This window comes from Brachionichthys hirsutus, chromosome 15 (genome assembly GCF_040956055.1).
Source record: "Brachionichthys hirsutus isolate HB-005 chromosome 15, CSIRO-AGI_Bhir_v1, whole genome shotgun sequence".
Taxonomy (NCBI): Eukaryota; Metazoa; Chordata; class Actinopteri; order Lophiiformes; family Brachionichthyidae; genus Brachionichthys; species Brachionichthys hirsutus.
Window position 1 is genome coordinate 4,977,982 of NC_090911.1, and position 15,871 is coordinate 4,993,852.

At 42.4% G+C, this 15,871-nt stretch overlaps 1 protein-coding gene across 1 annotated transcript in view; it reads left to right on the forward strand.

Moving 5' to 3' along the window:
- The first annotated feature begins 1,483 nt into the window (after positions 1 to 1,483).
- LOC137904325 (receptor-type tyrosine-protein phosphatase F) overlaps positions 1,484 to 15,871 on the forward strand; it is a 94,010-nt gene continuing 79,622 nt past the window's right edge. The window contains exons 1-3 of the mRNA XM_068748490.1: positions 1,484 to 1,610; positions 12,052 to 12,197; positions 12,975 to 13,116. Coding sequence (XP_068604591.1) covers positions 1,511 to 1,610; positions 12,052 to 12,197; positions 12,975 to 13,116 — 388 coding nt within the window. The 5' untranslated portion in view covers positions 1,484 to 1,510. The remainder of the gene's footprint in view (positions 1,611 to 12,051; positions 12,198 to 12,974; positions 13,117 to 15,871) is intronic.

A 15,871-nucleotide genomic window follows, 5' to 3' on the forward strand; every position in this document is an offset into this window, starting at 1 on the left:
GGCTCTGCTAAGATCTAAACTGTTTTCTTAGCTTTGTTTCACAAAGAGGGTTAAATTAGTGCCCACTGTTTCCACGCATTGAAACAGCCACACGAATAATGGCTTGCCCAACACGTCCACAGGCTTGATAATGGAAAAGGCGTTTTTCTTTTCTTGTTCTTCTTCTTTTTTAACCACTAGAGGCAACGTGTTGAGCCGAACTGAATAAAATATAGCTGACCAGCCAACCAGGAAGCCTCAAGATATTTCACAATGTTAATGTGTCTCTTTTCAAATATCAGCAAATCAGTATTTTATTTTCCAGTTGGTATTATAAACTCAAGCAGAAATGGCAAGACAGTTTGCACTTCTGTTCCAGCAGGCCTCTTGTAGAAGCTCTGCACAGAATTACTGTCCTTGAAGACAAAAGTAGGCCTGCCTTAAATCTTTTGAAACTTTTCTCGCTCAGTTCTTTCTTCTGACATACTCCGGAGATACTGCTTTAATTTAAGGAGCGATATCTATCCCCCACCATATTGTGGGCCCCCTTTACAGAGTTGTGATTACTCATTACAGATGGCCATGGGCATGAGCAGAGCGATAAGAAATTTAGTTAGCAGAGTTTCTGGCGATGCACAGCCACTTTGTTAATAATGGCATGAGACATTGAAAATGCAGGCCATCACAAATTTCATTTATCTAAATCTTATCAGTTGGCGACGTCATTTCCAACACACAATCTAATTTCCCAAAGAGCAGAGCATCAGTGCTTGAGAGGCTCATCTTGAGAGGCAGCCTTTGTTTCTGTGGCTCCACCCACCGCTCTAGACGATCGGAGAAATGCTGTCTCTTCAATTGTGTGGTTCATCAAGGTTACTTTGTGGCACACCTGCTGCTGCTGCTTTATTGACCAGCCATGCCCCCCCCAATGGGCCGTGTTGTATGCTAATTGTTAATGTATGCACGCATGTTGTCATATCATGAGATCATTGCACTTTGCTTGATTTGAGCCCATCTGGAAGACACTGTTCCAATTTCTTAATGGGGGGAGCATTAAGTGGGCAGTGGTCCTCTGGGAGTTTAGGAGGTCCTCTGAGGGTTTTATTTCTTCTTTTTTTAAACTGATCCTCCCTCTGAGAGGAGAGTTGAAGAGTTAATCCTACAAGCTGACCCCCTCTTTGTTCTTACCCTTTCTTCCCTTCATGTCTCTGCAGCACGACTGTCCACCGTATCCGCTAACATGCTCCTCTGCCTCGAGCAAGATTTTGCTGTGGGTATTAGGTGTCTTGTTCATCGTGACCAAGATCATAGGAAATATGCTTAGATAATTTGCGTCTCCTTTGCTTCTGCTCATTTGATATTTCCGTACTGTTAGCATTCAAATCTATGCAAATATAGCCAGTTTGAATACTAATTTCTGCTCTCCTTTTCTGCATATGTGTCCTCTCCCAGGTGTTAGTCTTTGATCCTGTTGTCAGAGTGGGACGTGTCTAGTGGGGGGACTGAGGAGGGAGCAGTGCCAACTTGGAACATGGTGTCTAATATTCACCTGGCAGTGCCCCTCCTGCCCAGAGGGGCGTTGCTAGTCCTGCTTCTGCTCAACTACCAGGTGTTCTCCTCTCTGGCAGACAGTAAGTCACTTTGTCATGTTTTCACCGTCGTTTGTCTGTTTGTCTGTTTGACTTTTAGCAAGAAAACTCAAAAGCTTATGGACAGATCTTGACGAAATGTTCACGAAATGTTGGGAATGTTACCAGGAACAGATTATTACATTTTGGTAATGATCCGGAAGAGATCCTGGATTTTCGGCAACTTTGCAGTCAATGGAGCTTCAAAATTTGTTCATCAATATCTCTGTTGATTATTGACCAATATTTATGGAATTTGACAGTCATGCAGGGTGTTGACCTCTATCTCACCACCAAATATAATCTGGATCTAATCCAGAATGAGGTCAGAAAATATTTTTACATTTTAACATTGAATACTCCATTTGCAGATTCAAAAATCAGTTAAAAATACGCATCAACTCCAAGCCACTTTGACTTTTCATGGTTGGTGTATAAAGATACCAAGAACAATAACCTTTTGGTGATGATCCAGATCACCATGTGGATGGTGTAAATCTAATTACGACGGGAATGAGCTCCTTGGCGGAGGTCTGCGCTCTCTGAGTGCTTTTCTAGTTCACTTGTGAAGTCCTACCTTGCACTTTGAATATGCTCACGCTTTAGAGTCATACGAGCATTTTAGCAAGCATGATTTGTGACTGAAATGTAGCTCCCCTTTTTTTTAAAAAGAGATTCATATGTTATATTTAACCTATATATTGGCCATCAATAGAATATGTGACTATTTCCAGTCAGAAAAAATGTACACTACTGTACAGCAAGGCGCTTTAAAATATTACATTTTTATTCAGTGTACAAAAATTGTATCTTAAATAATGCATTTCCCAAAGTACAGTGAGCTTTAGCACCTTCACAGAGTAAGTGTGCAGTGCATGCTACACCAGCCTCTGACTAGCTGTCAATCTAAATGACAGTTTTGGGTGGAAGAAGGCACTCAAAAATACATCACCAATGCTATGCTTTGGATCTTCGGATCAGCCAAGAGGTAGTGCCCTCTCAAAGAAAAGGTCAGGGGCAGAATTAATTCAACACATGGACTCACCTATAGTGCTGTCATAGGGTCACTGTAATTCAGTTGTACCCCAGCACCTCCCATTCCCCCAGCTGATCGCAGCCTGCTCTGTCCTTTCACACTTGAATCCTGCAGGATGTGTCTTTTTATACACTTTGCCTCGTCACACTCGGCACTGTTTCATTTTTAACTCCTGTGGCGTGTCTGTAGTTTTGCACAGTGTCGGCGTGGACTTGACCTTGTGGAAAGGTTTTGCACTTTTTCTAGAGATCTTGTAAGACTGTCTTCCCTGTCTGCCTGTAATGTGATCAGACTGAATCAAGCTTTGACAGGACCCCTGCCCAGATGCAGTAACTTGTAACTAAGTCCATTCATGCTGAAAGCGAAAGATGTGACAGATTTAGCCATATTTCCCATCCCACCATTGTATCGTAATACAGTGACACAGTTTATTAAAAAAGAAAGAAAGCATGATTTAATATTTGATTATGTCAAGGAAATGTCTCAAATAGGACACATTTTGGTTTTTGATTAATCTCCTAGACAAAACAAAGGAGATGTGGACTTTCTGTCTTTTATTTCTTGATGGAATCGTTTTTTAACTATATTGGAGCAATATTAATTTGTTTTAATTAAATCATTAGAATTTAAGAAAACATAGTTTATCATGGATTTATCAATTGTAAGTGGGTCATGTTGGCAATACTAAATCCACCCAACACCATGGAGGTATTTAAAGATACACTCACAGCCAGATGCAGTAAACCAGCTTGAATCTCACTGTGCTATAAAAAAAAGTGTGTTGAAGTTCACAATGGTTTCACTTTCTTTTTTTTGCTCTCTGTCTCTCTACCACAATGAAAGCAAGATGTCCTTGTCTAAAATTTCAGTATATATGTTTATGGACTACAAAACATGCATGTATTTTAATGAGCTGACATATTCTAAATCCAGTTTGCAAGCATTTACTTTAAAGACACACCCAGACAAAGAGACAAAATGAGCTTGAGAAAAGATGAAGTTTAAGCTTACATTTCTTTTAAAGAACAGTTGATGTTTGTTTGTAATTTAATCTAAGCACATATGGAAAGAAATGTCTAGACCCCACAATTACCAAGACTACAACGCAAACAGACATAGAATTAAAATAAGACAGCGAGGGGGGCAAAAAATAACACCTGCCACTAATGGCAGGGTTGTGTGTATTTCATGCCTGTAATTTGCATGCAACTTAGTAATGTCAACTTTATAGTTCTGGTTTGGATTTCCTGTATTACAGGGCAGACACCAGACAGATATAACGGGCGGAATGCCTGGGAAGTTTTTGATTACATGCACTCGTCCGGCGTCCCTGTGTTCTAGCAGGACAAAGTTAAAGCAGGCCACCGGTTTAAACATTTTAGTAGTGAGGCCTTCCATTGCACATGGAGCCCAGCTTGCATGGCAAAGTGTGCTAGTTTAGGATGGCTACATTTAAATGGCTGTTGTCATGCTGTTCTGTACAGTATGGTGCTACACCTAAGATGGGACTCCTGTACAAGCACCGTTATTGTTACGGCCCTGCGACATCATTCGTCTCATACCGCCATTGAGTTGCCACACAAGTCACTGATTACACTGATCACAGACACTGCATTAATCCCTGGGGGGGGGGGGCTTACCCTAATCAGCCAGCTCTCTATACAAGCCTCACTGTACACAGCAGGCTCCCAGCCCACAAGGTCATCCTCAAAGTCACACATAGCCAGCACTTAAATGTAATGGTTATCTTTTTGTAGTGCTGTCATTGTGAGTTATTTCGTAGGCTTTAATACGCTTTTGACGCATGTGTCTCCTCCTGCACGTGTCATGTTAGAATCCTGGATGTCTTTTCACGTGTGGTCGGCCAGTCTCTGTGGACCTTTGTGTCTCTTTCTCTTATCACTTCCTTTTGCAGAATGTTCGCAGGGAGACCATAAATAGCTCAAATGGAAAGTAACGTGATTTTGTTCGGTAGCATTTAGATGCATTATTTGCGTAACTGTACGTGCTACCAGTAGTTAATTTGTTGCTCATGGGAACTAATCTTATTCATTGTGCTACTTTAAAATAACTGCTATTAAAAACACATTGGTTTTAGACGGAAATGTTTCAGAAAATTACCTGACGGGGGGTAAATGTTATTGTTGGGCCAGTTCCTAAAAATCCTGCAGTTGACTGCTGCGATGGACATAACCAAAGTGGTTTAGAGACGGGTGGCCAGACAGGGCAGCTGGGGGGGTGAAAATTGGATTGTACTTTAGGTGACCATATGGTCACCCAGCTCAAAAAAGATCACAGATAGAAATGGATTCTTTTTTAATTAATTTAAAGTAAGCATCTCCACCTCAGAGAGCCACTCTGAAAGTAATGCAGTTTTCGCACATACATATCCTATAGGCAGGCACAATGGAAGCGAGGGCGCGAGCGAGGGAGAACTGACCTGATGAAATATAGTCTGAAAGCAATGCGGAAAATATAAATGTGAAAGAAAAAAAAGGCATCTGCAAGATGAAGTGTTGTGTGTGTGTGTGTGTGGGGGGGGGGAGGGGGTGCCTTAGCTCGGTGGCGGAGATGCAATGGGAGGTTGTTTATGTAGGGCGGTGCAGCAATGTCAGAATGGAGGAAGGAAAGGGTCATCAAGGTTAATGATGTGAGATTAATAGTTTAATTAGGGAGCTCAATAACAGACTAGAGTCGACCGACCCTCCTTAATGCCCGGGATAAGTCGAAGTCTCAGGATTACGAGATGGGAGACAAAATAGATGGCTGTATTTTGAAAAAGACACTTCATTCTGGCTCTCTTAATTATTACATTTTAAGTTAATCTTGGGCTTGCCTAATTAAAATTAGTCTCAGACATACTGAACAGTTGATGTGATTTACTCTGGCGTGAGAAACATTCTGTGTATTTCAAGCATTAAGTCGTTTTCTTTGGTCACATCCTGACCATTGGTCAGACTTAATTAATTGTGAGCATCATCTGAGGGTGCATTTTGAAGTCGACCCAAACACAACCCATGGAAATCATAAAACAAGGTTGGATCTCATGTGTGAACTATTTCATGGGTATAGTCGCACTTCAAATTTCAAATCTGCCAAATCTTAAGGGAAGCATAAAAGAGCTTGTTGGCCAGAATATTTTTTTGTTGTTCCATGTCCCTGCTGTAACACAATTTAATTTCTCACTTCGGTTTGGCTAGTAGAGAGTTGCATTACTTAATAGCTTTGGGCGTTGTATTTGAAATGAGAAGAACAATGGTAGGGGCTATTTGTGGTCTCTCAGGGCTTTTTTGTGGGCTCTAAGGGGGAGGGCTAATCTTGGGGAGGCAAATTAATGAGGTTAGCAGGATCACTAGAAGTTGTGCGGTGATGGATGATGAGGTCACTCCACAATACAATCTGTGAAGAACTGAGGAGCCGCCGCATCAGCCGAACCACCGACCAACCCCCTCCTGAGATTATTTAACACACTTAACTTACACTTCCTCTTAATGGTGTATTCATGTCATGGTCCTGGCCAGGTTGGCCATCGGCACTTAACCAGCCGTATTTACACCCCCCCATGAATTGCGCAAATATCCCTTTGTTTTTATTTTTTTCATATATCAAAAAGCACAGCTTTATATTTCTCCCCAAAAGCAATCACTGTGAAACGTCCACCTTGAAGTATTTCTGTTGAATCTCAAGGAGCCACACAGGTTGAAACCACAGGTAGCGAATCAGCTTCAGACGAGATTTAGGTCAGGTGTGAGTTTAAAATATCCATGATAATATAAAAACCTCCAACTTTTAAATGTGTTATTCAAGGAATATCCTTATAAACAAAACTACACAATGAAGTTTTTTTTCTTTTTTTTTTTTACACAATTGTTAACCCCTGCAAAAATTGGTCACCAACGCACATCATTTGTGTGTGAATGAGTGAGTCATTGTGAGCATCAGTGAGTAAGTGAGTAAGTGCGTGTGTGTGTGAATTTTAAAATGTCATACATTAACTGACTAGACTGAGAGCTGTCTCCCTTGGCTTTAACTGGCTTGAGAATATGAAAGCCATTACATTAATGTTGCTCGCGCTGTGAAGAGAGGAGTGAAGGGTAATTGCTCTCAGAGTTCTTGTTCTTCTCTGCTGTCTTGAATAATTCACTAAGGGTTAGAAGGCCTGATTGAGAGCTTGTCTCTGTGGTCCACCCAGACGCTGGAAGTTCAATGTTTTCCATTTCCTCATTTCTGCTCCAGGTTTTGACTTTTTTGGCTTAAGCCCTCCCCCCCCCCAGTGATGATGAATAGCATTGCTCTTGTGATTTCACGGAACTTCTGATTAAACTTGCAAAGCTCTTTGGCTGCTATCTGCTGCCGTTTTTCTTTTCTTCTTCTTTTTTCAACTGTCAAGTTTCTTTGTTATCAGGCGTGAACACAGTGTGAGTTGACTGTCAGTGAGTGGGAGTGGAAAGCGCAAAGAAACCAGATCATCCTGCAAAAAAACCTGTTCAAACATGTGGAGGAATAAGCAAACTCCACCCTCATAGGTCCATGTTGCCATCAAAACAAGCTCAGCCTTGAGTGTGAGGTGACAATAATTCTATGCAGGAAGTTTAGAGTGAAGACAGTCGATTTGATGGAAATAAAAACACTCCCACTTTGTGCCACCTTGTGAAGAATTTGTTTATGTATTTCACAGCGAGGGGAGCAGTACGGTGTGATTTACACTGCTGCACGTGGATGAGGCGATGGACTGCTGTACTACGTTACACAATGGCAGCGGTGTTGTTTTCTCTCAGCATTATGTACTCGTGTGGCAGATCTGAGAATGTAAATGAGAAAAAAAAAAGTTTTACAAAACATTGTAATGACCATAAATACACTGACCAGTGAGATGATTAGGAGAAATTCCATTTACTATCACATTATCCATGGATATAAACTGTAAGGTGTGTCACGGGGGGACAGAAATCCGTTGCCCCCTATGGCGTTCAGCTGTAACCGAGAAATACAGATAGCAAACACAATGTTTATTGGTTTAAACAAACAGCCTGAAGTGCAGTTGACTTTATCGGTGTAAATAGCTTGTACGGGAGACAGCTTTATATGGAATTAATTGCAAACAAGTTGCCTGCTAATGGCCCGAAAAAGACCTTAATGGAGGTGTTCCATTAAAACAGCCAGTGCTGAGGCCATCAGGCAAATTTCCCACTAAGTGTTGCTTCATGAAAATGACAAGTTTCTAATCCATTATTAATAAGAATGAATGGTTTCTCTCTCTGCTGTGTGTATATCGATCGCTGATACTCAACACCGCAGAGTGGCTTTCATTGGGGCGCTCTGGTCGGCCTGGGATTACGCTAATGGTGAGTCACACAAGTGTCATTTACACAACTCTCCCTGCTGTCTCTGCATCTATTATGAGCCCTGCTCCGAGGCCCCACCGTAGCTGCTGAGAAAACACACAACCAGGAAAACAACTTCTGATTTGTCATCGCTGTAAACTTCTCTCCATTTTGTCTCGTCTCTTTGAAGTTAAATTTTGATGTCACCCTAAAGTATGAGCCACACTCATTCATTGATTCGTTCCTGGGCTCTTTTTTGAATTGACAGGTGTTTCCTGATCACTAGTCCCGGCACCTTGAGATAAATCTAAAGTGAAAAATAAAGCAAATGCAGCAATGTCTTGCAAAGCCTTGTATCTTTCATCTCTCAAATGACCTCAGACCCATGCAGCAAATAGAACTGCAGGCAGTAGGTTAACTGAAAAGGGGCTTTTAACTCTTTCAGCGCTAAAGACATTTTTATAACCAAAACATTCACTGCCAACCCTGACATTGAAATCTGCCTCTCTTCAATGGCCAATAACTCTGGAACGGAAAATGTTAGGCACACACTTTAGTTTTCCTGATGAAAGAAGAGACTTTGATATTTTGTTTGATACATTCCGTGTTTGCTTAGCCATAGTAAAGAATATTCTGTGGGGATTGGAAAATCGGGCAACATGGGCAAAAACTGGGGCACTCAGCATGTAGCTGATCTGGAAATGGCTGGCACTGAAAGAGTTAATCCCCCACACAGAGAAATCAGGAGCCTTCAGGCTCATTCAGTACTGTCTAAACTACAGATCTATGCAAGCAGCCTGCCCTCAGATTGAAATTGCAAGTCAGCACGGCACAAATATTCATCCTTGGGAGTTTAAGTGTAAATGTTGCACTATTTATTTACAGCACAAATACCAATAATAACTGCCATTAGATTGAGCTAATACTTTATCTGAAGCTTTTGATCAGTCGGTGTTTAAAAGGGATGCTTTTATTTGCCTAATAGAATGAAAGCCTTTTCGGTTTCCTCACAAAACAAAAATGTGTTTGCCGTGGTATTTGTGTACAGCAGCACTGTGTTACATGGAATGGACTTCCCAATGCATTAATGTGGTAATTAAATGTATCATCTTTTATTTAAACTTTAAAAGTAGCTTGATTCCAGATTTGTTTACCTGATTCGGATAACTCAGTTGAAGCTTTTGCATGACACTCGGTAATTAGGGAAGCACTTTGGTTCATGATTGCACCTCATCCCTGCCATTGCTTTGTATGCTAAGTGCCTGACAGCCACGGAAATGGGAATCAATTAGAGGAAAGTCTGGATTTCGTCTTAAAGAAAAAGCACTGCCAGCGCGATCGCCTCACCCACCTGCTGTGATGGGTCACTCTGCAATCCTAATGCAAACATAAATGCTTCTGTTCTTAGGATCAGCTCCAAATTTGTCACAGTTGCCTCCTATGGGTCAAAAGTTGACCATCGGAATTTGAGGACGCTTGTTTAAGAGGATTGGTACAGGAAAGGCTCAGCGAGCGCCAGCTTACACTTCACTTCCACTTCCATTAAAGTAGTTACAATTTCTCAAATCAAGTAGGTCTTCACTAAAATATTTACCGCGGCTCATGGCTGTGCATCCTTGAAATCGTAGCATATGCTGAGGACGCTTTAGTACTATGCTACCCTTCATTTTAGCAACAAAAAGAAAAGCCCTCACATCTACTTCCATAGAACGGCTGCAAACAGCTGTTGGAGGAAACTCTTGGGAGTAAGGATTAGAGATCATCACGCGTGCCTGCGTTGGTGCAGGATTAGGCATACACTCCGGAACGTTAACAAAATATTTTTTTTTCGACCTTTTTTGTGTGTCTAAGTGCCTGTTCGAGACAATTTTGCAGATTGGTCCTGCGCTAAGCGAGAGCTTTGCAGCCAATAGCCGCTAAACCAGGTGCAACATCAATCTTTTTCGGCAATTGTGCGCTTTCAAAGCACATCCACTAAAAGCAAAAAATAAAATGTGTGTCAAATGCTCCACAGCTCTCCATTCACCTTCATTTCATTCTATTTCTTTCTGCTCCTGCAACAGCTCAGCTTGTGGCCATGTGAAAGTAAAATTTGATTTTAGACGACTTGGTTAACATCATTAGCCCCAGCAAACAAAAAGAAACAGAAGGTTACAGATAAAGTATTATTCATCTATCATTCATTCATTGAGAACCGCTTTGTCCGTTAACCGGGTCGTGGACCGTGCTGGAGCCCATCCCAGCAGTCAACAGGCGAGAGGTGGGGTTACACCCTGGACAAGCCGCCAACCACTGCGCCACAATGATGACATTATTCCTCTGATAAAAATGAACACTTTTAGTAAATGCAAACTTTGACGCTGCATTGGTGCCCCAAAGGGATTATATTCAGCACTCGTAAGAAATACTGCACCACTTGCAAAGATCTCCCTGCATTGCTTTTCGCAGTGGGTACCGAGTTGAAATGTCATTTTTAAGAGCATATTTGCAGCTAGCTGCATGTGTTTCCTGTTACACTCTGATGCTCCAGAATAGGACTAATTCACTGGGATACTACCTGGTTGGTTCAGGTGGGTTTGTGTTCTACGTAGGTCACAGAGGACACATGGATGGACTGATGGACTGATGGACTTGCATCGCTGTCCACACATATCCACACACTGACTTACACGCCAGATTGCATCATATTACACTTTAGCCGCATCACTTATAAAGAAAAAAATGAATGAATGAATGCTTATTTGATTGTTATTTGAGAGGGATGAGGAAAAACATGGAATGGATCATTACAAGTAATAATATCAGCTGGACTCATATTTTCTACTTTTAAATCAAGATAGACTGATCGTATATCTGAGATATCCGGTGTTGAGCATCTATATTGCGCAAACTGTGTGCAGTGTTGGAGTATGTATGGTTACATTAAAGAGTAAAGGTATACGTTAAGTGCAAACTCCTACGCACCTTGTTAGAAGCTGGTTTGCTGGACAGAGAGGACAAACTCTGACTCCTTCTCTTCAGGTTTGGCAGAAGTTAATCACATGACATGTAAAACATAAAAAAGAAACTAATTTCGGCAGCCATCGTTGCCATTTCTCTGCTGTGTGCTCAGTGAAGCTGTACTTGCATCACCTCTGCGCGCACAGCTTAATGATTCACCCGTTTGCACGTGCACACGTCTCCTCGTTGTCACTGCAGTTTAGGTGTTCCCCACCTGCCATGTTAAAGACTCTGGAGGTGAAGCACAAGTTATGTGCATCCGAGGCTGTAACTAAAACATGAAGGATGTCATGCTATAGCATGCGCCCGAGGTGCGCTCATTGTATCACCTTGCCAGCTTGGCCGTCTATACACGTCGGTATAACAGACATTCTGTTGTCTTTCACTTAATAATGCAGGGTGTGGCGTGATGCGCTGCATCGACGCCCTCAAGGCAAACAGGGAACTCACTGTTCTTACAGGTTATAGGTTTAGTAAAACACACATGATCCGGAGCCACAGGGATTACTGAATTAAAATCTAATAGTGGAGTTTGGATTTTGGGACATGCCAAAATGCGTCATGTGGCAAATTAAAGGCTACTTGAATGATAGATATCCCAATAAACTCCCAAAGGGTCTCGTTCATGCTGCTCTTTTTTAGTTGTTGTTGTTGTTGCCGTAATTTTTGCAGCCATATTTCTATCCACGTAATTCATTTTTAATATTGGCTAGTGATAAATAGCTACAACTGCAACCTTATTGTCTGCAGGCAACACCGTTCGACCAATTGGAAATTGTGCATCGAACCAGAGGTGAGAAATTTGACACGATGCAGATACGGGCTCACATAGACTCGGTGTCTCTCCCATGGCTGAGCCTCAGGTGTTCACAGCAACAATGCTGGTGTGGGTTTTCTTTGTTGCCTTTGTGTGGAGAAAGTGACACCCGCAGATAAACCATTTTTACATGCCGATGTACTTGGCAGACCTCCGCTTTGGTCTCCCCTCTCACTCCTTTTTTCCTCTTCCCCTCCCTCCCTCTTTTTTTTTTTTTTTTTTTAAATCTCTAACCGTGTCTCTCCACCATTTTGCTCTGACTCTCAGACTCGCCAAGTTTCGTCAAATCCCCTGAGGACCAGACGGGCATCTCTGGGGGCGTGGCGTCGTTTGTGTGCCTGGCCACCGGGGAGCCCAAACCCAGAATCACATGGATGAAGAAAGGCAAGAAAGTCAGCTCCCAGCGCTTTGAGGTGAACGCTCATTTGTCGATTTCAGAAAAATATACACGCCGACGTGAAAAATATCACAAACAGGGATTTCAGCCTGCCCGTAGCCGTGTGAGGCATCCACACTCACACCGTTAACACGAGCAACACTTCCACATAGCACCGATCACTTGCCCTGTTATTAAACACAACACCACCCCTTCTCTTTCCTGAGCGAGACCAGACAGGCTCCCCGTCGCTTTAATCTCCCTCCATCTTGATTTATACAGTCCTCTTCATCTTTTTCAGTGTTTTTACACCTTCATCTCTTCAGCTCCACCTGCTCAGGCCATATATCTCCTTGATGTAACACTTGATGTGCCCCCCCCCTCTCCTTTGAAGGGAGCACTGTAGGTGGCAGGTTACTGTATCTTTGACCAGCCTTACCATACTGCACCATAATGTAGTCATGTTGTCATGTTAGCGGGGTTACTCCTGTACGTCTCAGTGTTTAATGTGGCTTCATAATATCATGCTTTGTGTGTGTGTGTCTCTCTCTTTAAGAGGACATCTAACTTATTTTATGGTGAAAAGCCTCATCTGGCAACAGGACATTAAAATGGACTTTTGTGGAATCTGCTAAGCTGTACCCTGGCAACTTTTCCCTCTCGCATCAGGAGCACAGAAACAAAGAAAACTGTAATCTCAAAGTTCAAACGAATATTATTTATATGTCGCATAAAAGTGACATCCTTGGAAAAGCAAAGCAGGCTCCTCAAAATAACTTTCCTGCCATTTTGCCTTTCCTTTTGTCTCGCTAAGGTGATCGAGTTTGATGACGGCTCGGGCTCCGTGCTGCGGATCCAACCGCTGCGCACAAACAGAGACGAAGCCATTTATGAGTGCACGGCGACTAACAGTGCAGGCGAAATCAACACCAGTGCCAAGCTCACTGTGCTTGAAGGTAAGATAAGTATTTTAATTTTCTTATGTGGGGGGGGGGGGGCTCAGTTTTGTTACCCATCTTGCCCCTCCCTTTCCTGCAGCAGATGCTCTTTTAAGCATTTATTCTGACGCTTCGAGGAGTGAATATGGGTGTTTGCTGTAATCATTCATACATTTGCACACTCTGAGGATTCCTGGTGTTGCCGCGGCGTCGTGGAGGAGCAGATCTATCGGAATGTCAAGATGCAGGAGCAATGCAAGGGATTGATTTTTAAATGAGACGGCATACAGTTCAGCAACTCAGCAGATATGTGACCTGGAATTGAAGCTACATTCTCAGAAATAGCTGCATTCCATTGGCTATAATACTCGTGTTTACTTTATCTCATTCTTTATCGCGTCAATTTGAATATTTTACCACAATTAATCATGGTACAATCGATAAAACAACAACAAATTGCTCCATAAAAAAAACCCTGGATAATGACTGATGAATAAATGATTTGATTCTAAATATATATTTACAAGCTAATGATTCTTATTCATCCAAAGAACGTGTCGGAGAATGCTCCACGCAAACGTGGCAGTAATTGGGTCCACTCGCTGTGCCTGCAGGCGAGTTTCAGCTCCAGTCTCTTCTCGTCCATGGAGTTTATGCATGTGATTGAAGTAGATCGTTTGACCTACACTGGCTTCCACGCCGCAGCGCCGTGAGCGTGATTTCTTCCTTAGTTTGTGTTAGTTTGTCACGGGGTCTTGGCTGGTGAGAGGTCTAAATCCACCCACAGTTATTACATTGAAAGCAGATCCCCTCCTTCTCATTCAAAGGCAGTTATTTTATCATATGTGGAATCCCATCTTTCTTATGCCCCCCCCTCTGTAAATGCTGATCTTATTGATTTGGTTTGGGTAATCTTCCCAGAGAGACATTTCCACTGCTGAAAGGTTTCCTTTCCATCTCTCCCCTGCATTATATCATGAGGACTTCCATGGCTGACACAAATAAGCGGCGCTGACATGGCAATGAATGAGAGGAGAATTTCACTCAGCGTCGGAAGGCAAAACAGAATCTGCTCATTTAGTGGAACAGAAAGGTGGACAACAGTCTGACCCAGCAGTGGAATCCTGTTCTCTGCATAGAAGCTTCACCTGTACTTACATGCATGCTCATTATGGGATGTGAAATACCAGTAGGTCTTTAAGTGCTCTTTGCATTTTTTGCGAAAAAGCACATGCGAAAGTCACAATGGAAAAAAAAAATGTTTACGTTTATTTCTCACAATATACACCTATTCAAAAGCAAAAATACTGAAGCCAAACAAATTCTGCTTGTGATCATCCCAGTCTGCACCTCCACACATTCAGGGTGTTGTTCTTGTCTGGACAAAAAAAAAACAATGTAGGTGAATAAACAACACGATGAACTGCTGCTGTCAGACGACAAGATCGAGCACGCCAGCGCTGCACGACCTGCTCAGAGTGAGATGGCAGGCAGCCAATGCAAACAACTGGCTGGTGAACGCTGAGGACTTCGTTGAACATTTAGGAGGGTGACGAGAGACGGGTTGGCTGGAAATTTTGTATCTATCTCAACATTTCAATAGCCTTAAGAGTCAACATGCTGTTGCTATGACACTGTTTTTCAGCCTCTCCGTCGAGGAGGTTATGTTTTCGCCGATGTTGGTTTGTTTGTCTGTCTGTTTTACTTTTAGCAACATAACTGAAAACGCCTCCAGGAACAGGTGATTACATTTTGGTGACGATCCAGAAGAGATCCTGGATTCTGGATCACTTTGACTTCAAAAGTTGTTCCTCAATATCTTGGTTGATTATTGACTGATGTTTATGGAATTTGAAACATTCGTGCCTCTATCTCACCACCGAATACTGGATCGGATCCGGAATGAGGTTAGGAAATATATAAAAAAAATTACATTGAAAACCCCATTTTACGGATTTAAGAATTCACATCAACTCCGATTCACTTTTACTTTTCATGGTTGGTGTATAAAGATACCAAGAGCAATTTAGAACCTTTTGATGATGATCCAGATCACCGTGTGGACGGCGTAAATCCAATTACGAGGGGAATGAGCTGCTTGGTGGAGGTCTGCGCTCCCTGAGTGCTTTTCTAGTTAGTGTTCTGGAATACGTTCCAGCCTCGCGGTCAGCAGGAGCTAACGTAGCATTGCCAATCTCTCCCTTGTGCTGGTCTCAAGCCCGGATAAATGCAGAAATTCACATCAGGAAAGAAAGACATACCGGATCGGCCGAGGCCCAGCCAGCAGCGTTGTTAACCCACGGGACGCTGCTGGAAATTGGATTACTGTAGACACGTACACAGTCTGTGCAAACACACAACCTCACAGAATAATTTTGTCAACTTGGCTCTATTTTTAGAGTATTGTTTGTAGCCTGGTGATACATCAAGTTCATATCAGCCACACTACACAAGAAAACTCTGGGGCAGCACCAAACAGACTGAGACTAATGTTTCCCCTGTTCAGTGGCACAGCGGCAGCCTGAAGGTCCGAGGAGTTGGTGTCACGTCACAATGTCTCATTGTGGAATCAAATGATATCATCTGAATAAAGTGACTTCTCAGAACTATTTACTGCAGTGCCCTTGATCAAGGCACAAAACCTTTAACGCTCCTTTGTGAGTAATAAAGAAGGACATCGGGCTGTCTTAACTCGAACAAAGAGAAATGCAGAAATGCTTTAAAAAAACGTGACCCTTGCCCAAATGAATAGAATTTGATCAAACATCCACTG